Source organism: Ceratotherium simum, chromosome 18 (assembly GCF_057802395.1).
Source record: "Ceratotherium simum simum isolate JZ-2026a chromosome 18, ASM5780239v1, whole genome shotgun sequence".
Taxonomy (NCBI): domain Eukaryota; kingdom Metazoa; phylum Chordata; class Mammalia; order Perissodactyla; family Rhinocerotidae; genus Ceratotherium; species Ceratotherium simum.
The window spans coordinates 25,719,508-25,743,146 of NC_141917.1; the positions used below are offsets into that span (position 1 = coordinate 25,719,508).

General features: G+C 39.0%; 1 protein-coding gene across 3 annotated transcripts in view; it reads left to right on the forward strand.

The window, feature by feature from the left end:
* Window positions 1–23,639, forward strand: part of CDH6 (cadherin 6) — a 126,864-nt gene that overhangs the window by 13,285 nt on the left and 89,940 nt on the right. Inside the window, exon 2 of one of the 3 annotated variants that reach the window (XM_087443164.1) lies at window positions 16,440–16,561. The exons of 1 other annotated variant lie outside the window; for it this stretch is intronic. In XM_087443164.1, coding sequence (XP_087299290.1) covers window positions 16,556–16,561 — 6 coding nt within the window. In that variant the 5' untranslated portion in view covers window positions 16,440–16,555. The remainder of the gene's footprint in view (window positions 1–16,439; window positions 16,562–23,639) is intronic. One more of the 3 variants, XM_087443165.1, reaches the window with a different exon arrangement.

The window sequence follows — 23,639 nt, forward strand, 5'->3', positions numbered from 1 at the left end:
TTTCTCTCTTTGGTGTAGGCTGGTATGATAAACTTTGGTTATCTTTTGGTTTATTATCCACCCAAAGTAGTACATCAAACTGAATCTACAAAACAATCTATAGAACACACTTATGTATATGTTTTATGAGTAAAATCATTTTTCCCTTAAATTCATATCCTGGAAATGTTTCTTGAGGTTCTACAGGAAGTCTGATACTAAATTCTACGTGCCTTGTTATAACCTTGAACATGGTTGTACAAAATAGATTGAATTCAATTCAACTGATTATGTAGTCCTGTTTCATTCCTTAAGTGGCCATCAATGCATGAACTAGGATCTTCATGAATACTGTTTGGCTATGAAACGTGCAGCTCAGCCCAGCTCTATCTGAGCACGCCAAATGTTTTGTAAGGTCGTAAGATGAAGTGGAAGAGGTTTGGATGATGTTCTCTATATTTCCCTATTTAATGTGATATCCATCAGCCTGAAGTTGAAGGTACACAGAGAATGTTCAACTTACCCATCAGTAGAATAGAAATTAGTTTGTTTTATGCTGGTGGATTTCCTAGACTAGAATGAGTACCATGGTACATTCTGGCTAATTTTTCTATTACATCTCACCACTATAAGAAATTGTAACTTCCAAGGTAAAGGGGTAGAAACAGTGGGCTCAGAAAAATTAGAAAAGTGATGCCAACATTGTTTTCTGACTCTGCACCATTCCCTTGATTAACATTTTGAATCAGTAACATCTCACATTAATGTAAGTAATCTAAACGGTGTAGGGACAGTCCTCTCCCACACTTCGCATCCTCAACTTTAGAATGCTAAGTAGAGAATTAAAGGATTTTCAGGAATGATTAAGCTAGTGGGGGTAGAGGGGAAGCCAATAAGTAAGCCTATTAATGCTGGAAAGGCGATCAGAAAAGTGAGCCACAGTGATTCATGTTCAGCATCCTAAGGATCTGATTACTTCTTATTCTTCTCACTAAGTGTTTTCGGTGGGTGTATTAGGATGCTCTGGGCTATGGATAGGAGAAAATCCCATTTTAAACTGGATTAAGAAATAAATAAAATATTTTATGTAAGAGACAGTTCATAGGAAAGCAGGCTCCAAGTGATCCACAGATAAGTGGTGTGATAAAAAATTCAGGATCTTTCTGTTTCTCCTTCCTGGCATCTTCAGCATCAAAGCCATTCAACCAGTGATTTCCCTCAGACTTTAAGATGGTTGTCACCGGCAACTGGGGCTACATACTTTCTTATTCTTGTCTAGCAGAAGAGAGAGAAAAATCTCTCTCACAATCAAGGATTAAGGGTAGTGCCCTTCAGTCCAATTGAGCCAGCTCAGGTCATGGGACAACTCTTAATACATTATTAATTGCTGGGAAATCCTGTGTGCTAATTGCCTTTTTAGACTAAAGATCCATTTTTGGGATCAGCTTGCCTTGATTCGTGTGTGTGTGTGTGTGTGTGTGTGTGTGTGTGTGTGTGTGTTTGAAGGAGGGAAGATACCTGAACAAAACTGGGACTCTATCAGGAAGAAAGAAGATGAGAAACAGATGCTTAGTAGTCAGCTAACACTGTCTACTACAATTGAGTCATTTGAATCAGCATTGCTCTAAGTGAAAAATCTAAGTATTACATAAGTGAAGGATTCAACAGGATTCAGTTTAACAAACTACAGCTTTAGAGGTAATACACAACAAGACCAAAACCCACCTATTCCATAGAGCAAGGGTTACCTGCAAAATGGCGACTAGAGCGATACTAACCCATTTGAATGACCTCTGTTCCTATCTTTTATTTTACTCTGTGCATGAAGTGGGTTTTTGGTGTATTTGTTTTAGGAATAGACTGACTAGAAATACATCTCTGTCCAAAAAGAAAACATTTTTTTCATCTAGGGAGTTGAGGCTTAACTAGCTGGAAGGAAAATATAATTTCATTTTGTTCTCATAGTCTCATTTAGAATACAACCTTAACAGATTCAAAGGACACCATACCACGTGAGCACTTTTCTTGCTCTTGGGGGGTGGGGGGGGAGGCCTTGGGCTTTAACTTTTCTAGCATATTCTAAAGTGGTTTCTTAAGCAACATTTTTGCCTTTAGCACTGTCCTAACCACTGGAGCTTTAAGAAAGCTTAAAAACTGTTGTTTAAAAATAGCATCACAAAACAATTTTCTTTTCTCTTTATTACTAAAAATATCCCAAATCTTTCTTTAAGAATGTTTTCTTTTTCTTTTAGGTTTTATTTGAAAGGCCAATAAGCTGAAATGCAGATGTTTATCTAAATTCAAGTCAAAACAGTATGAGAAATAATTATAAAATGAAAACCCAACAGAGATCTGTCTCTGTTATCTGGGTAATTTTAAGCAAAAGTGAGGTTGTGGGGTTGCTTTTTTTACAAATGCATTTATGTGGGTCTGATGTATGCCACGCAATAGGATGTTCTTGAAACATCCTGTAATAAAGTCTAAAATCTTACATTTTTTTCCTAATCACCTCTCTGCAAATGTTTACTATGACAAAAATGTCTTTTTTTGCCTAGCAATTTAGGGGCAGAATCAAGGATCCATGAATCATAAAAACTTCATATTTAATCAGGATATGAGTTACATGAGAAATTTTAAGGAAAGGGGACATCTTTATCACTGAGTTCTTAACTGCCCTACTTTTGCATGACAAAGGGAGTCCCAGGTTGACTGTGTAGGTGTGACTTCCGAGTCAGACAGATGACCCTGCTGGACATTTCTCTTAGTGTAATTTCCTCCTACAAAATGAAGATGATGGTAGTTTCAGCTTCATAAGGGTGTCACGAGGAGTAAGATAATGCTGAAAAGAACTTGAGCACAGTGCTGAGCACGTAGGAAGCACCCCTAAAATGTTAGGTGTTTCTGTTGCTGTTACTGTTCTTATCATTATTTCTTCCAAATTCTCGATCAACTTGAGGGTCTTGCTTATTTTTAACATCCTGCAAGCTTTTTTTTTTAATTTCACTAATTGGAATGAAGCACATTTTTTATGTCACAAATGTGCCACGGGGGGCAATATGCCCATAATTCTACTCACTGAAACGTGTTTTGGCTGACACAGTGAATGTGCCAAATGTGGCTGAAATTCAGAATTTCCTCAGAGCTCTTCAGCACCATTCCCCAGAAAATCTGAAACCTGAGCTCGGCTCCTCATTTGCGCTTGCAAAGGTGTGAACTGACTGCAGCCAAAATGAAGTCCAAACGGTAGATGCGAATTCTGTTCAGCACTTTGTGGTCCTGGCCTGTAGATGTTACTGGAACCTGTTTGCAAGCCTGCCCTTGTCCATGTGGTAATGACTGGAGAAAAGCAAGAGATCACAACCATGGCATCAGAAACACACAGCGCTCACAGGAGAATGTCCACACACACACCCACAAAATAGCTCCACTACCAAAAATACCTCAATTAAAATGGGGGCAATGAGATTCTGGTTCCAGATGGTAATGTAAAACGTTCCTGAACTCACCTCCTCCCACAAACATATCGAATCTACAGCTACATGGGGAACAACTTTCTCTGAAAAAAAACCCTAAAAACTGGCTAAAGGACAACTAAGAGAGAAGAGAAGGCCCACATGGAAGCAGGGAGGGGAGGCGGGGACACAGTCTTGCCATGAACCCCATTTCCAGCACAGCAACCCACAGTCGGAAGGGAACTCAAAACCCCAGCTTCTCCCTGAGGAGCAAAGGGTTTGAACCCCACATTGGGCACCTCCAACTTTTTAGACCTGCACCAGGGAGAAGGGGCCCCTAAAACATCTAACTTTGAAAACCACGAGGGCTCATGCCCAGGAGACCCACAGGACTGTGGGATCTGAGAAATACTCTTAGAGGGCTCGCACGCTCACACTCGCCTCACCTGGGGCCCAGCGTGACGGGGGCCGGTCCAGGGGCTCCAGGGCTCTCTGGGGGAGAGGCTCATGTGCTTGTGTTGGAGCTTCGGCCTGAGGGCAGGCATCTAATTTGACACACATTGGGGGGGCTGTTGGGGTGCTCTCTGGGGACAGAGGCTGGTGGGCATCATCTCTGAGTACTCTCTCTGCCGTGCTCCATCAGTGGGCGCCATCTTCGCAGCCTCCCTTCGTTGAGCTCCAGAGCTCCGGTGTCTCCCCAGGGCGGCTTTGACATGTGTCAGTTGCCTTAGTGTTTACATCTGGTGCCCGTTTCGGTCTTCATGGCTGCCGCCTAGGGAACACCCCTTGATTGCCTGGCCCTGGTGGGGGAGGGGAGGTTGCATTCCTGGGTCCCACTGGACCAAGAGATGGTTCTTGGTAGGCTACTGTTACTGCACAAAATTGGGGTTCTCTGACCGATGCACAGAAATAAGCCAATTAATTATGGCATCAGCCTTTGGGGGAGAAATCAGCTTTTATTCTGTGAGATCCGTCTGCAGGGAGACCGGGGTCTTGTGCCCTTAGATCTGTCTCTCCGATTCAGGATTTGGAACAAAATTTAAGAGATTAGGGAGAAGAGGCTGGCACACAGAAATACTGGTGGTACAGGCTTTGATTGGTGGGCTTCAAGCGTTTATGGTAAGGTTTTAAACATTTATGACAGGGTTCTAAATATATATTATGGGGTTCTAAACATTTTTGATGAGGTGGGGAAGGAATTTTAACACCGGATCTTCCAGAATGGGGGACCTGTCGCTTTTGATAAGAGTCCAACTTGCAAGTTCTGGTCGTGCCCTGGTCCTTGGCTTCCACGGGAAGGAGAATCTTTGGTTCTGCAGTTGTTTCAGGTCATGATTTCTTCTTTTGCATATGCCCTGGCTAGTTACTTTGCAGATTTTCTGAAAGGCATTCTTAATCACTCTGTTGATAAGAGATGGGGTCTGTTGAACTGCTCCTGGAGGGCCCCGCAGTTGCACTACCATCCTGAGGGCACCCCACAAACAGCTGAGTAAACACTCCTGGGCTTTTCGGGAAAGAAGCCTATGTGCTTGGCCTGAGGGGCAGGCTTCAGGTTTGGCACAGAACTAGGGGCCTAGGACATGCTCTCAGGGAACACAGGCCAGTGCATGCCATCTTTTTACTCTTCCTCTGCCTCCTACAACTCGCCAGTATCTCCCAGACAGGAGCTTACACACTAGTCAGGAGCCCCAATTTTTGCGACTGCTTCCCAGGGGGCACCTCTGGATCCCCTGGCACTGGTGGCCACCTGGCTTCTGCTTGTAGACTCATAAGGCTGTGTATATTATTTGCATGAGACTTTCTCGTATAAAGTTTATTTTTATGTTTATAAATATAATTATATAACTGTAAAAATTTGCAAAAGAAGATGCTTTCTGTCATAGTGATAATAAAGGTAAATCTATTCAGAATAAAATTTTTATGACAGAGACATAGAAAAAATGTTAATTTCAAATTTCAATTCATATATATAATTTTTGCAAAGTATATGTGATCAATATAAGACATTAAAGCATAAAAAGTTACATTTAGATTAGGGGCCTGGCCTGTGGCACTGTGGTTAAGTTCAGTGCACTCTGCTTTGGAGGCCTGGTTTTGCAGGTTTGGATCCCGGGCATGGACCTACTCCACTCATCAGCCATGCTGTGGCCACGACCCACATACAAAATAGAGGAAGACTGGTCCAGATGTTATCTCAGGGCTAATCTTCCTCAAGCAAAAAAAGAGTTAGATTGGCAATGGATGTTAGCTCAGGGCAACTATTCCTCAGCAGAAGAAAAAAAAAATGTGGGAGAAGTTGAATGGAAATGAGTTCAAGAAGAAAAGAAATGGTATAAAATTTCTGACTATTCAAATGATCTTTTTCACATATTTTTAAATGAGGCATTGTGGCTAATAAATTGCTATTGTATTAAGATTCCACTGGAAAATTTTAAAGTGATATGATAGTCTATTTTAATGTTAATATTTACAATTGGCCAGAAATTACATTATTTTCAATAACAAACTTGGAGGAAAATATTTTAGCTGTTAATGTGGAAGAAATACATAGATTTTTCAGTATTATTTTAATTGTGTGCAAGCAAAATTTTGAGGTCCCCTATAGTCGACCAGGAACAACTGTGTGCCTGCTCCACTACTCATACTAGCATAAACTTAGCTGACATGCCTTTGCTCTGAGGCTCCGGTTCATCCCTAAATTCACCAGTTAGGGTGCTCTGGTAGCCGGCATTAGATTTCCCAGAGATCTAGTCCAGGAAGCTCTGCACCAAGTCCAGGCTAATTCCTTGGCACAGTCACTCCCCCAACATAAGGGAGAAAACGTCAGACCTGCAGGTCCCTCCTGGCAGGTTTCCAATTTTAAGGTCTACTGAAAACAATATTCTGGTCAAAAGTAAGACACACAGAGCCAGATGAGTCTAATTCTCTATTTCTGTAACTCTATAATGATGTTTTACTAACGGTATACTCAATTTACATTACTAAACAGAGTACTTAACATTCTAGTTTTCAACTTACAAATTCAGATTTAAGTGGTTTTGCATTTTTTTGCTCTAAAAACACTGAGTGGCCACAGGTAGTATATTAGTATTTGGGGGACTCTGTATCTGATGCCCCTCAGGCACCATTTCAGATCTCCTCAGTTTCACCTCTCTCTCATTCCAGCCACTGCCATGACCACCAGTTCTGCACAGGCTCTGACCCACTTCTTGCAGAGGCAACCTGATGGTGCTTTGTGTCAGTCCTGTGCCGTTCACACCTTGCCTTCCACCCTGGGGCTTCTCTGTTGATGCCACAGAGTGAGACACCACAGGAACCTGTTCCATGCTAAACCATATACAGCCCAGAAGTGCCTGCAATTTGTCCCAGGAGGTGAACCTTTGACAAATGGAGGGTGGGAGCCTGTAGATAAGTGTTTCTCCCTTTCTTCCCAGGAGAGATGGTCCTGAGATGCATTTCATAGAGTTTCTAGGATGTTCCCATGAAGTGGTGGCCAACTTGATAGCACTTTCTTGTATCAGTTCTCCTTCTTCCTTGCTTTGCTTCCCTGAAACTCTGCTCTCTGGAAAAACACTTGCCAATAAAGTATTTGAGTATGAAAATAACGGGGGAAATGAGAGGGAAAATCAAGGCTATCAGCTGGTTAAAGCTATTTTTCTAGCCCAACCGTGGGCCCCTGAACACCTCCCTTTGCTATTCCCAACTCCTTTTCTTCCAATAGTCATTCATTCATTCATATTCACTATTCATTTATTCATTCTTATTTTTAGCAAGTATTGATTGCTTACCTACTATATGCTAATTACAGCAGACACAATGATGAACATAAGTCCTGTTTCCTTCAGGATGAGGAATCTACATCTCCATGCAAATTCTCAGAAAGGACTCATAAGGGGCACTTTGAATGCATTTTCCTCAAATCTGAAAACACAGATGCAAGCTATTTCACTGGCTGGAAAATGGGTGATAGGAAAGGGCATTAGAACCCAAACAATGAAAGCATAGAACGAAGGCTGCTCTATACCTACCCATCGGAAAATCTCCCAAGCAGTACAAATCGCAGATGTTCAGAGGTGGGGCAGTATATGTACCTTTTTCTGCATGGATGAAAGAGTTACAATTAAACCCACATGTCCAGACTGCACACAAGGGCATAGCTGTTGGTGTCTCCATCCTGTGCGGAGCTCAGCCAGAAAACAGAGGTGCTGCTTAGCTCTTGGGTGAAGGGCTCTGGAGAGTGGGCGGTGGGTTGGTGGGTGAAGGAAAACAGCAGACTGTTAAGTGAAAGAAGCCCAGCCTGAGCAGTAAACTGCTGCTTAAACAGGTTTACGCAGAATGTGATTGTATGTCTTTTTAACAGCATCTAAAAGTCTTTTTTAAAAACCTTTTGGAAGTGGTTTCCTCTTTTCCTGTTGTACTGTCGGTTGGCAGATGCCTCTGGGAAAGAGGGATCTGCTTTCCAAAAGGCTCCTAAATAATGTTGGTTAAAAATTACTTTTAAAGCTATCTGCCACATAGCACCTTGCCCTCTTCCTCTTGCCCTCTTCCTCTTGCCCTCTTCCTCTCGCCCTCCCCAGCGCCTCTCATTTTACCCAGCCCTGTCTGATTTGCCAATTACTTCCTTTGGAAACCTCTCTGGTTCTCTGACACCTGTGCTGACATAACATCCCGTCCTGGCAGGCAACTGCCAATTCTCATTGGAAAATGATTGCTCAACATTTCAGCACAACAAGAGCTCCCTCCTCTGCCCATTGGCACCATAGAAACCGTCATTGTTCCTCATAATTGTGAGTCCAAGCCCTTCTCTTTGTAACTTTCTACCCCTGCGGCCTTCCTGGGTTCTGGAACAGCACGCGGCAGGAGGGACCAATCTTCAAAGGACCATGGCTTACCAGAGGGTGACTTGAGGACCAGAAAGGTGCACAGAAGGAATCTGTCCCTAAAAAACAAAACCTGGACAGCAGACTGGGAAATAACCAAACACGCTAGGCAGTGCTGGTGGTTTCGAAAGAGGTCATGGGGGCATGTCAAACAACTAAACCATTCTTGTTTTTAACGTTTTTCAGAATTTAATTCTGCAGGCCATTTTCATACATCCTAAGGGGAACAAAATATCATCCATACATTTTTAAAAGGCACTAATTAAGTTTAGCTCTGACACCCAAGAGTAATGGTCCCTGACCTGAGTCCTGACCTCCAACGAGGGATTTCGGATGAGGCTAATGGTTGTTGCACAATCAGATCTGTGTCACATATTGAATATAGGTCAAAGGATGACTGCTCCCTGCAGAAAACAAAAATAACCTTTCTAAGACACCATTTCCTATTAGCATAGGCCCATATGCTCAGGATCAGAAAGAAATTGTGTTGTATCTAAAAGAAATCACATTGGGAGAAAATCACATTTGAAGCTAAGGCGTTTGGCAATGGAACTACATTTCTGTAAGCCTTTATTTACTGACTGCGGATAAATCTTGACCTGAAATTAATGAAAAATGTGAGCATGTCCTAGTAAGTTAAGTTTTGGAAGCTCATATGAACTGCCAACTTTGAATGATTTTATACTATGACTTTCCTCTTGCTACTTTTAAAATATCTAGCTTCAAGAAGTTTGAAACTTTGATGTAAAAAGCATTACAATTCACATTAGCTCATTACGGAAATCCAATAGAAATGGATCAAGTCACACATATGAATGATTAGATTTAATTGTTTTTTATCTAGTTGCTACAATTGAAATTATAGTCCTGTTACTGAGGAAATAGCTTACCCAATTTGGGATAAAGTGGCAAAAATGAGAGCTATAAATGCTTTTCTAATATGATTCTCTCTGAATATTCTTTTGAATGATGTCTATCATTAACTTTAATACATTTTAACTATAATTACAAGAAAAGTCCTTTAGTAAGCACCAATCAACTAGTTAGTGAGGCTTTATATGATACTTTACTTTTTTATTGAAAATATTTAATGAATTTTTAAATCTTTTAAATACAATGTCACATAGAATTAGATACTACATTTATTGAGCTCTAATAACTGCTGTGGGCATGAATATTATTCAACCCATGCTTCAATATAGCTCCCACACTGGATCCCTGAAATAATTTAAAACATTTAATTTTCTGTTAGTAAAAACATGACTTCAAGAATGCAGTGAAAGTGATAGGTTTGGGTAGACCATCAATATTTAGGGAATAGAAAACGTAAAACCAAATAGCTTGGGGCCAATTCAGTTCTACCACGTAAAACTAATGCTGATTGGAGCAAATCAATGCTTTGAAGATGTAGCCCAATAGAATATAACTCTAATAAAGTTAGGTAAATTGAGAATTCTATATATGGTGTGCAGAAGACTCATTACTCATTCCAAAACAGTGATTTTAATGTTTCCATATCTAAACTAAAGAGCATTGCCACGTATAAGCAGATTCAGGATGGCAATTAAGTTTAGGAGTCAGAGTCTTATCTGGATTATCACCAGCCGTGTGACCTTGAATAAATCACTCAATCACAATCACTTTCCCTCAATGTCCTACCTCTTTCAACTATTGTGAGGATTAAATGAGATGTATTGTAAGGCTGTCATACAGTTCTTGGGTCACAGTAGGTACTCTATAAATCTCAGCCATTTTAATTAGCATTATTATTTAATTATTATTAATATTTTTTATTATTCTATGCAAGTAAATATGCAACTCTAGAATCCTCCCAGCCACCCACTCACACACACACACAAGAAAGGAAACCAGCCAGCTCCCTTCATAAAATCAAACCTGGATCATCCAATTTGACAGTGGAAAAAGAACTCCGCATGGGAAGCAGGAGAGAGAGAACATAAAACCTGTTTTTCCTGACAATGACTATACTGTAAAACATAGTTGCTATTGTAAAGTAGGAGGTAAGGCTATTTGATTTTTTCAAAATCTGTGCCCTCCTACCCCAGAAGTATAAAGGGATGTGACATGTTTACAGATTCTACCAGATAGTCCACTGTATTATTTAAATCATTCATTTATGCAAACCATTCAATACATTTTTAGAACTTACATCTGATGTTTTTCTGAAATCTTAGGGTTTTAAAAAATAAATAAAGGAGCCAGTGTCTGGGCTTAGGAAGTTTGTTGGCAATCTAACGCTTGTTTTGTTGATTTGGTTGCACAAAACCGTTACAGTAAATCTCTTGGGGAGAAAAGATGTTGTTGCTCTAATACGGGGGTCAGCAATCTACGGCTCAGGCCGAATCCAGCCGCTGCCTGTTTTTGTATGGTCTGCAAGCTAAGAATGATTTTCACATTTTTAAATGGTTGGAAAAAATCAAAAGAATAGTATTTTATGACAATTCTATAAAATTGAAATTTCGGTGCCCATCAATAAAATTTTATTGGAACAAATCATTTGCATATTGTCTATGGCTGTTTTCGCCCTACAGCAGCAGAGTTGAGTAGTTGCAACAGAGACTGTGTATGGCCTACGAAGCCTTAAATCTTTGCTATCTGGCCCTTAAGAGGAAAAGTCTGCCAACTCCTGCTAATAAAATAGGAGTAATATAGCTACAAAAAAAAAAAAAAAAAAAAAAACTATACAAACAACATCCAGCTTAGAAACAGGTTTTATACCAAAAATTCATTTGGAAGTCAATTGTCCATGAGAACAAAATATTAAATGGTAGTTTGATTCGTGGGCTAGCCCACAAAGGCTGATTAACTTATAATTTATTTTAACTATAGTACTAAGAGTCTGAGTTATGAAGTTTGGAAATAGGTGGCCGTAAGTTGCAGAGAAGAAGAGGAAAAGATTTCCATAACCTTTTCCTGATTGCAGGGCTGTAGCTAGACACATTTAGCTCTTCTCGAGGGGTGCACTCACGCTCTTTGAGCAGAAGGATCTTATATTACGTATTTTTATATTCCTCACGGTACTTAGTCAAGGGCATTTATAAGCACACAATATACACGTGTTAAATGAAATGGGATCCATTTATTCTTTGTTAAGTATGTTGAATGGTCAGTATGGCCTCAATTTTCCCATATAGTTCCTGTCTGTCTCTTATTATTAGGTATAATTTTTATAAATTTGGATCCTTTTTTTTTTGAAAACATGGTCATTTTAACTTTAAAACCTAGACCAACTTTTCTACTTTTTGATTGCAAACCATACACAGTAAGAAATACATTTTACATCGTAACCAAATCCACACATTCTTATGTCTTTATAACTTAGTTTCACCAAAAAAAAAAAAAAAAATGAACCTTTCTACGTGCAAAGCTATCTGTTCTATTATGTTCTATTCCATTTAATTATTTTAAAATTCTCATCAGGCTTACTAAATTGGTTTCATGACGGACTAATGGATCAGAATCCACAGTTTGAAAAGCTGAGTGTATAATATTTCAGAATAAATAGCTGAATACTCACAAGTGAATTGAGTGACTCAGTTCTTTCAGGATGGTTAATTGAGCACCTTAATAAGTTCCTGGCCCAGACACCACACCAGACACTGTGGTGTTATGATCAACAAGACACTCTCCCTCATCTCAAAGGGCTGAATGTTTAGGTGGGAAGGTAACACGTAAAGAGTAAGTGATGTGGAGGTTGAACCCTGCTCGGCCCAGCCAGGGTATACATAGGTTACAGTATCAAGTTTCCAGCAGCAAATAAAGAAATCTGAGTCCCAGGCCCAGCTTTGCCTCTATTTAGCTAATATTTTAATTAACTTTGGATTTAGGACATGGCTTCCTGTTCTGCTATTTAGATAGATCTAATGACTCCTCAAAAATTTAAACCAGTTTTTGAGAGCAGAAAAAACTTTAAGATATATTTAGCTTAAATACAGACATAAATTGGGTGTGGATATAGAGGATACAGGAATTAGGCATTTAGAAGTTTGTTTGCTTGAGCAGAGAGGGCATTTGTTTTTCCACTGTCATTATAGTCTTTTAAGTTCATTTTAATTCATTTTTATAACCAAATTACTAAATAATGTCATTATTATTATAATACATTTGGAATTGCAGAGCATTGATAATCGTAGAAATACTAACTTGAAATATACTTGCAATATCTTTTTGTAACCATTACTATTTTAAGCTTAATTATAATATATTATCCAATGACGCAATTAGACATTTTACAAGCAAGCAGAGAAATTCTCAAAAACAAAAAAAATACACAATACTGAATTGTTGTATTTAAAATTATAGCTAAAAGAAAACTGTACCTGAAAGAAGTTTATCTCATATATCTTAAAGATTTATAGTTAATTAAAGTAAAACTTGAATAGGTAATTCCAAATGCACTGCAATTTCATCCATTTAACAAAGAACCTATTTTACTGATATAAATGTAGGTATGAGAAAGCATGGAGTTTTGTAGGTTTTAAAGATATTATATCCACTCCTATTTATTTTGATAGAAAATTCCTAAATATGTGCCTCCCACTCTTCCCCCTCTTGCTCAAGGCCCAGGAGTAAGACTGGGCCCCCTTTGTGTTAGTCCCACATTCGGCCCATCGGCATCCAGTCATATCTGCTTCCCAGATATACCCAGAATCCCTCTCCTCTCCTGTGTCTCTTCTATCAGAACCTAAGTCCAAACCACCATTTCATTTTGCCCAAACTACTGCAGAAATCGCCAGACTTGTCTCCCTAATTTCTCCCTCCTGCTTTTGTGAATTCCAGGCTCTACACACAGAAAGAGGCATTGGCAAAATTTAAATCAGAACATGTTGCTCGCGCCACTTCAGAAACTTCAGTGGTTCCCTCTGCACTTACTTGCCCTCATTTCCTACCACCCCTTTCCTTGTACACTGCACTTCAGTCACCTTTAACTTCTTTTTCTTTCCCAAATATGATGGTTAATTTGATGTGTCAACTTGACTGGGCCACAGTGCCCAAATAGTTGGTCAAGTATTACTCTGGATGTTTCTATGAAAGTGATTTTTAGATGAGATTAACTTTTAAATTGGTGGGCTTTGGCAAAGCAGATTACCCTCCATAATGTGGGTGGGCCTTGTCAAACAAGTTGAAGGCCTTAAGAGAACAAAGACTAACACCTCCTCCCAACTCCACCACCAGCAAGAAGGATTTCTGCCAGCAGATGGCCTGTGAACTTAAACTGCAGCTCTTCCCTGAGTCTCCAGCCTGCCAGCCAACCCCATCAGATTTTGGACTCACCAAGCTTCCACAATTGTGTGAGCCAGTTCCTTAAAACAAGTAGAGATAGATGATAGAGAGAGAGAGAGAGATGATAGATAGATAGATAGATAGATAGATAGATAGATAGATAGATAGACAGACAGACAGACGTCCTATTGATTCTGTTCTTCTGGACAACCCCGACTGATACACCAAACATACCAAATCTTTCCCCACTATAACACCTAACACCTATAACACTACAACACCTTTCTCACTAGAACACCTTTGCTCTTGCTTTTCTCTGTCTCTGGAACTCCCTTCCCAGGCTCGGCATGTAACAGCCTTCTTCATATCATCCATGTTTCAGCTCAGAGTGGCTCTCCCTGATTCTCTATCATATCACTTCATGTCATTTCCTTCCTGGAACTTCTCATCCTGAAATGATCTTTACTCACTTGTTTGCTTGTATATTGTCTGTTTCTCCCTGACTGAATTCAAGTTCCATGGGAGAAAACACCTGTTATATCTTGTTCCCTGTCGGTTCCCCAACACCTTCACAATGCCTGGGACATAGTGAGCATTCAGTAAGTATTTATTCAGTAAATGAATGAACAAATTAAGAAAGAAAGTATTTTTGCTAAAGTTCAAATTACTTCCTAAGCTCTATTTATCAAGTGTCAGGATCTGTTTAGTCCAGGATGTCATTCTCCACTCAGAGTCCATATAATGAAGTAGAAAGCCAGTTAAATATCTCATTAAAAAGTTGTAGTTCCCCTGTTAATTTCCACACATAATTGTGGTACTTAAGTCTTAAATGGAAAACACAGATATATGCTAAACTTACCTTAAATCTCTCTCTCTCTTTTTGCGTAGTTGAGTCTAATAAATCTGATTAAATCAGAGCAAGAACAGTATTCTTCCTTTGTAAGCTTCCACAATCAAAAGCGGTTCTTTATCTTTCCTATGGCAAATCATCCCTATCGGAGAACACCAAAGGGTCTTGCCAGGGTGTGGACCTGGTATCAAAGTTTCTACCTACTAACTTGCTTCTTTTTTCTCTTTTGAATTAATGAGACAATATCGTCTATATTGCCAAAATCAAAGCAAATACTGATTTTTTTTTCATGTGAGAACTCAGGAAGCAGGACCAACTCCAACAGATATACTAAATCCATTTAAGTGTTTAGAATATTTTAACTTCATAGACACATTCCACCACACTCCCTGGATCTCATATTATCTCACAGAGTTAATGTAGCTGATTAAAGTGAGGGTGACCAAATTCTCTCTTCATTCATTTATTCGTTCATCTGTTCATTCATTCCATTTTGAAGCATTGCTAAGCACCAGTTACTGAGCTAGATGATAAGTATACATTGGTGAATAAAATAGACATGGTCGCTGCCCTTGAGAAGCTTACAATGCAGTAAAGGAACGGAAAAAGAGTAAGCAAATAAAGAATTTAATGGATATGTCATTTACGAACTGTAATATGTGCTATGAAGGAGATAGACCTGGGTGGAATGATAAAGAATAACTAGGGGAACAAACACTCTGATAGGGAAGTCATGAAAGTCCTCTTTTTTTATTATTATCATCTTACTGAGGTCATATGGGTTTATAACATTGTGTAATTTCAGGTGTACATTATTATATACCAGTTTCTGTATAGACTGCATTATGCTCATCCCCAATAGTCTAGCTTTTATCCATCACCATACATATGAGCCCCTTTACCCCTTTCACCCTCCCACCCATCCCCTTCCCCTCTGGTAACCACTAATCTGTTCTCCTTATCCATGTGTTTGTTTATCTTCCACAAATGAGTGAAATCATGTGGTGTTTGTCTTTCTCTGTCTGGCTTATGTCGCTTAACATAATACCCTCAAGATCCATCCAAGTTGTTGCCAATGGGATGATTTTGTCCTTTTTTATGGCTGAGTAGTATTCCATTGTGTAGATATAGATATAGTTATAAATATAGATATAGATATAGATATAGATATACACCACATCTTCTTTATCCAATCATCAGTTGATGGGCACTTGGGTTGCTTCTACATCTTGGCTATTATGAATAATGTTACAATGAACATAGCGATGCATAAATCTCTTTAAATTGTTGATTTCATTTTTTTTGGATAAATACCCAGTAGTGGGATAGCTGGATCGTATGGTATTTCTATTTTTAATTTTCTGAGAAATCTCCATACTGTTTTCCATAGTGGCTGCACCAGTTTGCATTCCCATCAGCAGTGTATGAGGGTTCCCTTTTCCCCACATCCTCTCCAACATTTGTTATTTCTTGTCTTGTTAATTATAGCCATTCTGACGGGCGTAAGGTGATATCTATATTGTAGTTTTGATTTGCATTTCCCTAATAATTAGTGAAGCTGAACATCTTTTCATGTGCCTGTTGGCCATCTGTATATCTTCTTTGGAAAAATATCTGTTCATATCCTCTGCTCATATCTTGATCGGGTCATTTGTCTTTTTATTGTTGAGTTGTATGAGTTCTTTATATATTTTGGAAATTAACACCTTGTTGGATATATGATTTACAAATAGTTTCTCCCAGTTGGTGGGTTGTCTTTTTGTTTTGTTCATGGTTTCCTTTGCCTTGTAGAAGCTTTTTAGTCTGATATAGTCCCATCTGTTTATTTTTTCTTTTGTTTCCCTTGTCTGAGTAGACATGGTTTTCAAAAAGATACTGCTAAGACTGATGTCAAAGAGCATACCACCTATATTTTCTTCTAGGAGTTTTCTGGTTTCAGGTCTTACATTCAAGTCTTTAATCCATTTTGAGTTAATTTTTGTGTATGGTGTAAGATAATAGTTTACTTTTATTCTTTTGCATGTGGCTGTCCAGTTCTCCCAACACCATTTATTGAAGAGATATGAAAGTCTTCTTTGAAGCAGTGATATTTTATTCTCCAACCTGAAGGATCAAAAGAAGGAAGGCAAGAAAAAAACTGGGGTGAGGAGATGGAGGTGGGTAGAAGGTACCAGGAAGTGGGGGCAGCGGGGGTTAGAACTGAAAGGAGGAATGTCCTTGATCCAGTTTAAGAACTGATGGGATCTTTTTCTATGGGATATCGCCCTTAAAATCTTCTGGATTTTTTTCTTTCCTTAGCCTTTGGCTAAGATCTTATGCTGCCTTGCCTGACTTCTCACCCTATCCCAAGCACAGGGTGTGCAAATAGGAGACATTTAAGTGGCAACCGTGTAGTTTGTCATGCAAATTGAATCTCTTGAACAGAAGTCGATTTTACAGATGTCCTGGTTGTTCATTATGCAGGCACAGCCTGGCTGCACGGTAACGGAGTCCTTTGTCAACTGCGGCAACTCCATTTGTCCCCAGTCACTTCTCGCTCACTAGTCAAGCACGCCAGCTCACTGCCAGAACCCTTTAGAAAGTAAACACTTCCGATTGGATGGATTGAATCCATAGTTCTTTTCCTTACATACCAGTAGTACGATTGGGTAGGCCAAAGTCGGAAACCTATTATTGGTCTTGCACCCAGCTCACATACACTTAGGTCATCTAAAGTCACCTTTATTTCTATTCTGAAAGAATTAGTGCATAACATCTCCAAGGCATAGAATCTTGGAATTAAGTGGGAACAGTCCTCCAGATTTTTAGAAAATTCATCTCATCGATGAAGATTTTATCTTTTTGATAATATTTTTATTGATCTCTATTAAATACTTCATTAAATGTTTTATTAAATATTTGAATGTAGGTGTTTAAATGTGGTTATCTCTCCCCACCTGAGAGAAGGCTGTCATCAAAGATGGGTGACTCATGGAAGGAATTGGGAGGAATCAGAAAAATACTGAGAGTCGTGATGGAACTTGATGACTGTGTGCCATCTTGCACTGGATTTCTTTTATTTATCGTTTGTTCATCTATAAAATAGAATAAATGCCATCTCTCTTATGAAAAGTATGAATTAACAGATTAAGGGACATTAATCAGTTAATCAATATGAATGTTGTTTGTCTGAGGTGTTGGGGGTAGGGTTGTGAAGGAAAGGTGGCATGAAGTGGCAGGAAAAGCTTGGGGTATAGAGTATTACTACAACAAACTGTTAAACTTCCAGCTTGGCCATTACTAGTTATGAGTCTTTGAGACAGTTCTTCAAGTTCTTTAAACTTCGATTTTTTCATCTGTAAGAAATAGGGATCATAACTGTGAGATTTGTTGAATAGATTATACGAAAAACCATATGCAAAACCATTTGGGGATGCTTGCTCCTCAGATAGTAATCTCTCAGAATATGTGTTTGCCTTTCTTTTACCTATTAGCATTTTCAATAAAATTATGCAATACCTTTCCCATTGTCTTTTAAGAATAGGAAAGACTTTCCAAACCAGATTTTCTATAAAACTCCTTACGAGAGAAATAAATCCTAAGATGACCCGAATAACTTAACCTTTTTTTGGATAGGAATATTCACCACTTCTAGGGATGTGTTAATATTTGAAATATATAGCTTTTCATATATGATATACAGTGACCAAACTTTGATATCAAGTGAACATTCTTTAAAACCAATTTTTCCTTACTCTAAGAATGTAATCTTGCCATCTTGTAAAAGTGATTGATATGGATATAAAAGTTAGCCCTGCACATAAATTGGACAGCATGAATTAGATATAAGTATGTGAAGTCCCTTATTTTTCTTTGTCATGCATATCTAACTTTATGCATTTTTATTTTACCTGGGATAATGCGACAGAATGTTTTTTAATTAAAAAAATTTTCCACAAGAGTACATTAATTTGGGCTTAACGTGAAAGTGTTTTCTTTTGATGGCTCAGATATCAGTAAAATAAGAATCACCTCCTGGGTGCCAAGTTCAATGCTAAGACTTTAGTACACTTTATCTCACTTAATCCTCTCAATATTTATGAGATATAAATGTATAAATATTTAGATTCCTTGTACAGATGAAAAAATTGAGATGCAAAGAAGTCGAGAAATTTACTTGAGGTGGAACAATTAGTTGATGATGGTTTTATAACCTAAATCAAAGTCCGTCTAATTCCACATAGCCTCTATTCATTAATTGTACATGGCAAAAATAAAATTAAGCCAATATAATATAAATTTAGGTTATCTTCTGTTATTAGTATTTTGTGCATTATCTTGATTAATGCCATGATCATTAGATATTTGAAAGACTATATTGTTTTGCGAAGTCCTTATTTTTTGAGCTGGTGAAGTCCTTTGTCCTTCTGCAACACCTTCAGCTCTCTCTCTTTCTCTCACATACACACATACACACACGCACACACACAAACACACACACACACAGAGCTTTCTTTTTAGCAATCTCTTCACTCCCTCAATCTATACAGTGTCTTTCAGTACCTGAAAAAAATATCCCCCATTTTCTTTCCCAGCTGACTTTTCTGCCAGCTCATTGATACCATCTTTATCTTTTGAGTAGTGGAGATTTGTTTAGAAGCCCTTTTGAAAATGAACCAGATTTTAAAGACGTAGTTTCATAGTGTGGGATAAAAATTGCTCTTAAGGCTTCCTTGATGTATTTTCATCTCCCTTTCTTTAACTGCTTCGCTCACATTGCTCTGACTTAGTATTTATTTCTCCTTGAAGAATTTATTGTCACAAAAATTAATTACTTTGCCGCTAATAAAATTAGGATTTCAGAAAAATGGAAGCTTTGGAACATTATCCCTCCTTGTGGGAAACATACTTGTGCTCTCTAATGTGGAACTTAGGAGTTTTATAAATCCAGTACTTTGTTTAAATAGTTTAATGAGGTTCTTATTTTATTCTTTTTTGTAATTATTTGTAGAATGTGCAGCTCTCGGTGATTTAATTCTTAAAAAACTAATTAGTGTGCTATGGAATGATTTGTCTTTCGTTAATTTCCATTAACATTACATTTTGGTTTTGGTGGTGTATGTTGCATTGGGTTCCCTGTGGGCATCTCTGGATGAAATGCATATTTAACTGTGTCCAATATAATGATTACTAATGAATGAATGAGTCAAAAGAAAAAAGGATGGATATTTTGATGAGCCTTTCATTTAGAAGGCTGAAGTTTGAAATCTTATAAAGGAGTTAAAAAATGTACTTTCCTAAATAATATTTTTTAAAGCTATACTCTATTATTGAGAAATACTGCAGTGCTGCGTAGAGAAGGATCTATCAATGATGATGATAATGATGGTGGTGGTGGTAGTGGTGATAAATAATAATAAAAGAACAATTACCAGCACTTACTAATTGCTTCTGTGGGCCCAACATCATGACATTATCTCATTTAATCCTCACAATGACCTGTTAGACATGTACTATCCTCACTTCACAAAAGAGAGAATTTAAACTTTGAGAAGTTGAGTAAATTACCTAAAGTCACATGGATAGCTAGAGGTAGAGCGAAATATCAAGTTTCCAGAGACAAGCTTTTAACCACTCTCATTAGCGTTTTTAGTCTTTATGAATATAACACATAATCTCACAGTATTTATATTTCAGTCTAGTTCTCTGTATGTTTGGCTCATCATTTTAAGGCAGTGGTTCTCAATCAGGAGTGTTTTTCCCCCCCCCCCCCCGCCCCGGAATATTTGGCAATGCCTGGAGGCGTTTTTTTGGCTGTTACAACCGGGAGGTGCTACTGGCCTCTAGAGGGTAGATGCCAGAGGTGCTGCCACACATCCTACAATGCACAGGCCCCCACAACAAAGAATTATCTGGCCCCAAACTCAATAGTGCTGAGGTTTTGAAACCCTATGTTAAGGAGCTGTCCAGTGAATGATTTTCTGGTAATCATGTCTTTATATGGCTTGATTTCTGTTCTAACTGCTCTGTTTTGATGCATAAATGACTCTGGACCTTATGTTTATGGGAGAGAGTGCATAAAACAAACACAGAGGGCTTACATCATCACTTTGAGTCACAGAGGGTATAAGTAATGCATCCTTTGGGCTTGATGATATTATTATTGTTATTGACACAACACGAGAGCCCATTCTAGACATACACTAACCAACTAGGTTACATATTCAAATGTTCACCATGATACTGCATGGTAGGCATGATTTTCTCCATATTGTGAATAAGGAACCTGAATAGTACAGAGGTTAAATAGCTTTCCTAAAGTTGTGTAGCTCACAAGTAGGTGGACCAGGATTCACATCCCAAGTACTGACTTCATTCACCATACTCCAGATATAATTAGCAAGGAGATGTAGAGTCCTGAGTTCTGCCCTAATCCTTTACCACACTAAAGGGCAGTTTTTCCTCAAATAAAGTCTAACACTTTTCACCTTAGATATAATTAGATAGCCCATTCGATATGAGAGTTTGAGAAGAAATGTTCTCATTTCACAGAAAAATACACCTGGTATCTCATAAACAAGGTATAAAAATAGTGTATTTATTTAGGATGGGATATGAGTGATTGTCTCTTCCAGTTAGATGCTTCTCATCTTGGAAAAAGAAAGCAAGGCAGAGAGAGGTTGTGCAACTTGACCGTGCTCACACAGCAAGTGAGGGGAAGGCTGTGACCAGAGCCCAGGTCTCCTACTTCCAGTCCATTTTTGCTTCTTCCCACAGTGTGCCACCTCCTTCACCCGCCTCTCCCCGCAGGGGTGTTGATAGTAGGGAAGCCGTCAGTTCATCCTCGTCTTGAACTGGTGAGATGCTTTCCCAAACTAGGGACACAAACCCATTATCTTTGATATTTTCAGAATTGTTTAGGACCGCAAATATGTTGTGGAAAATTAGGCCTTTGAACAAGAAAGATGAGAACAGGGAAATCTCACAATCCTCATGATTAGGCACTCAAATCACTCTGTAAAACTAATTGAGGATTTTCCAGTATTTTCTGCTCCCCAGAATCAAATGTGGAAGAATATCATCTCATGACTTTCATAAGAAAATGGTGAGTCTGTTCAAACGACATAATCGCAAAGCCTGGAAATTCCTCCTCCCTGGAAACTGTGCCCCTTCTCCCAGCACAGCACCTTAGGTGCAGACATAGGCCTCCTCAACCGTCCAAGTTCACGACCTCGCTACCTACATCATGAGAGTGAGGAGAGAGAAGAGTGGAGGTTTCTTCTCACCCTCTCCCACTTCACCATCTTTCTTAAACTAAATTGGGCAAAAGATGAGGAAAGGGAAATATGAAGGGGGGCACCCTCCACCCATCAAAACACATTTTCTCAAATCTCTCTTATCATGCTCTATATCACTCCACGGTGAATGTGGAAGACAATCTGTTGGGGTTTAGGAAGAAAATATTGGAACTTGCACATTAATTATTTTTTCCACTTATGCTTTCAATTTATAATTTTTTTATTTGCTCAATACCATATACTGTATGTTAGTACAGAAGTACATGGATATAATTAATAATAAATATACATATTTAGGGGTTCTATGCTTTACAATTTTTAGAGGTCACTATTCTATACATTCTGGAACAGAAACATTTTCTGACTCTTTCCCAGGATTCTAGAATGTAGACCTCCTCCCCTCCCAGGCCCTGCATCAGAGCTGAACATCCTAGTTCCCTTACCTCCTGCTAAACCTCACAGGCCAAGGCTTTCTCCACTATTTACATCTCTGTGGCCTCCAAATCCAACTTTATTTCTCTAAAAAAGCAAGTGTGGATCCCATCACAGCCACAAGATGTGGCTGTGCTTCTCAGACACTTCCTGCCTATCAACTGCCCAGCCTCCAGGATCCATCCACCTCCTGGGTTAAAGGAATCTAGCTAAGCCACCCTACATCTGGACAAACAAAGCTTGAGAGCCCCAGAAAAGACAAGGATCCTGTATTAGTTTCCTATTGCTGCTGTAACAAATTACCACAACTTAGTGATTAAAACAATGCAAATTTACTATTTTACAGTTCATAGGTCAGAAGATTCATTGGGCTAAAATCATCATGTCAGTAGGGCTGTGTTCCTTTTGGAGACTCTAAGGGAGAAGCCATTTTCTTGCCTTTTCCAACTTCTAGAGGTCAGCTGCATTCCTTGGCTCGTGGCCCCTTCCTCCATCTTGAAAGCCAGCAGTGTAGCATCTTCAAATCTCTTTCTCTCTGAATTGTGCCTCACCGTCATATCTCCTTCTCTAACTCTCCTGCCTTCCTCTTATAAGCACCCTTGTGATTACATTGTATCCGCCCAAATAATCTCCCTATCTGAAGATCCTTAACTTAATCACATCTGCAAAGTCTCTCTGCCACATAAGGTAACATATTCACAGGTTCTGGGGATTGGAACGTGGACATCTTTAGGGGGTCCTTATTCTGCTGACCACAGATCCCCTGTGCCAGGACTCAGGAGTTGAATCAGCTGAAGAAGGAAGCTGCATCACCTTGACTCCAAACTTGGAGGAATGGCATCAAGAAGGATCCCAGGATTAGACAGACCTAGATTCCCATTCCAGCTTTGCCAATAACAAAGCTGTGTGATCTTAGGCATGTTATTTAATCTCTTCATGTTTATTTCCTCACCTGTAGCATGAAGAAAATCATACCTCTTATAGGGCATAAAAATGCAAAGTTACCTAGCATAATGACAGACCCTTAGCATATGTTCAGTGAAGGTTAGTTCTTCCCCCATTCTGATTCTACAGCTCCACCTCATGCAGTACTAACAATTGTATGGCATTTCCAAGGCTATCAACTTGCCCTAACCGTGTCATCTTTCTCAATCTACACAACAGCCCGTGAGCTCCACCAAATCTCCAGAAATTGACTCTAATGAAGGTTGAGGGACTTACTGATAAAGGAAGAAGGGGCAAAGCAAGGACTGCAAAGCAAGTATTTTGACTCCACATCCTGCATTTTTCTATTCTGTATAACAGACTTCTTGCTCTCCACTTCTGGTCACCATACTGGTTAGAAATTAAATGTTTCACCAAAATAGGTTGGTGTATAGGAAATGAGGCATATTGCCTGTTATCTTTGTGAAGTTTGCAGAAAAGCAAAACAGATGAGGAACTGTAGGCTCAGGAAAATATTTTCTCTCTGGAGCTGTTAGGCATTTGTAACAAGTCGTTAAGGCAGCTTGGCTCTTATGACTCT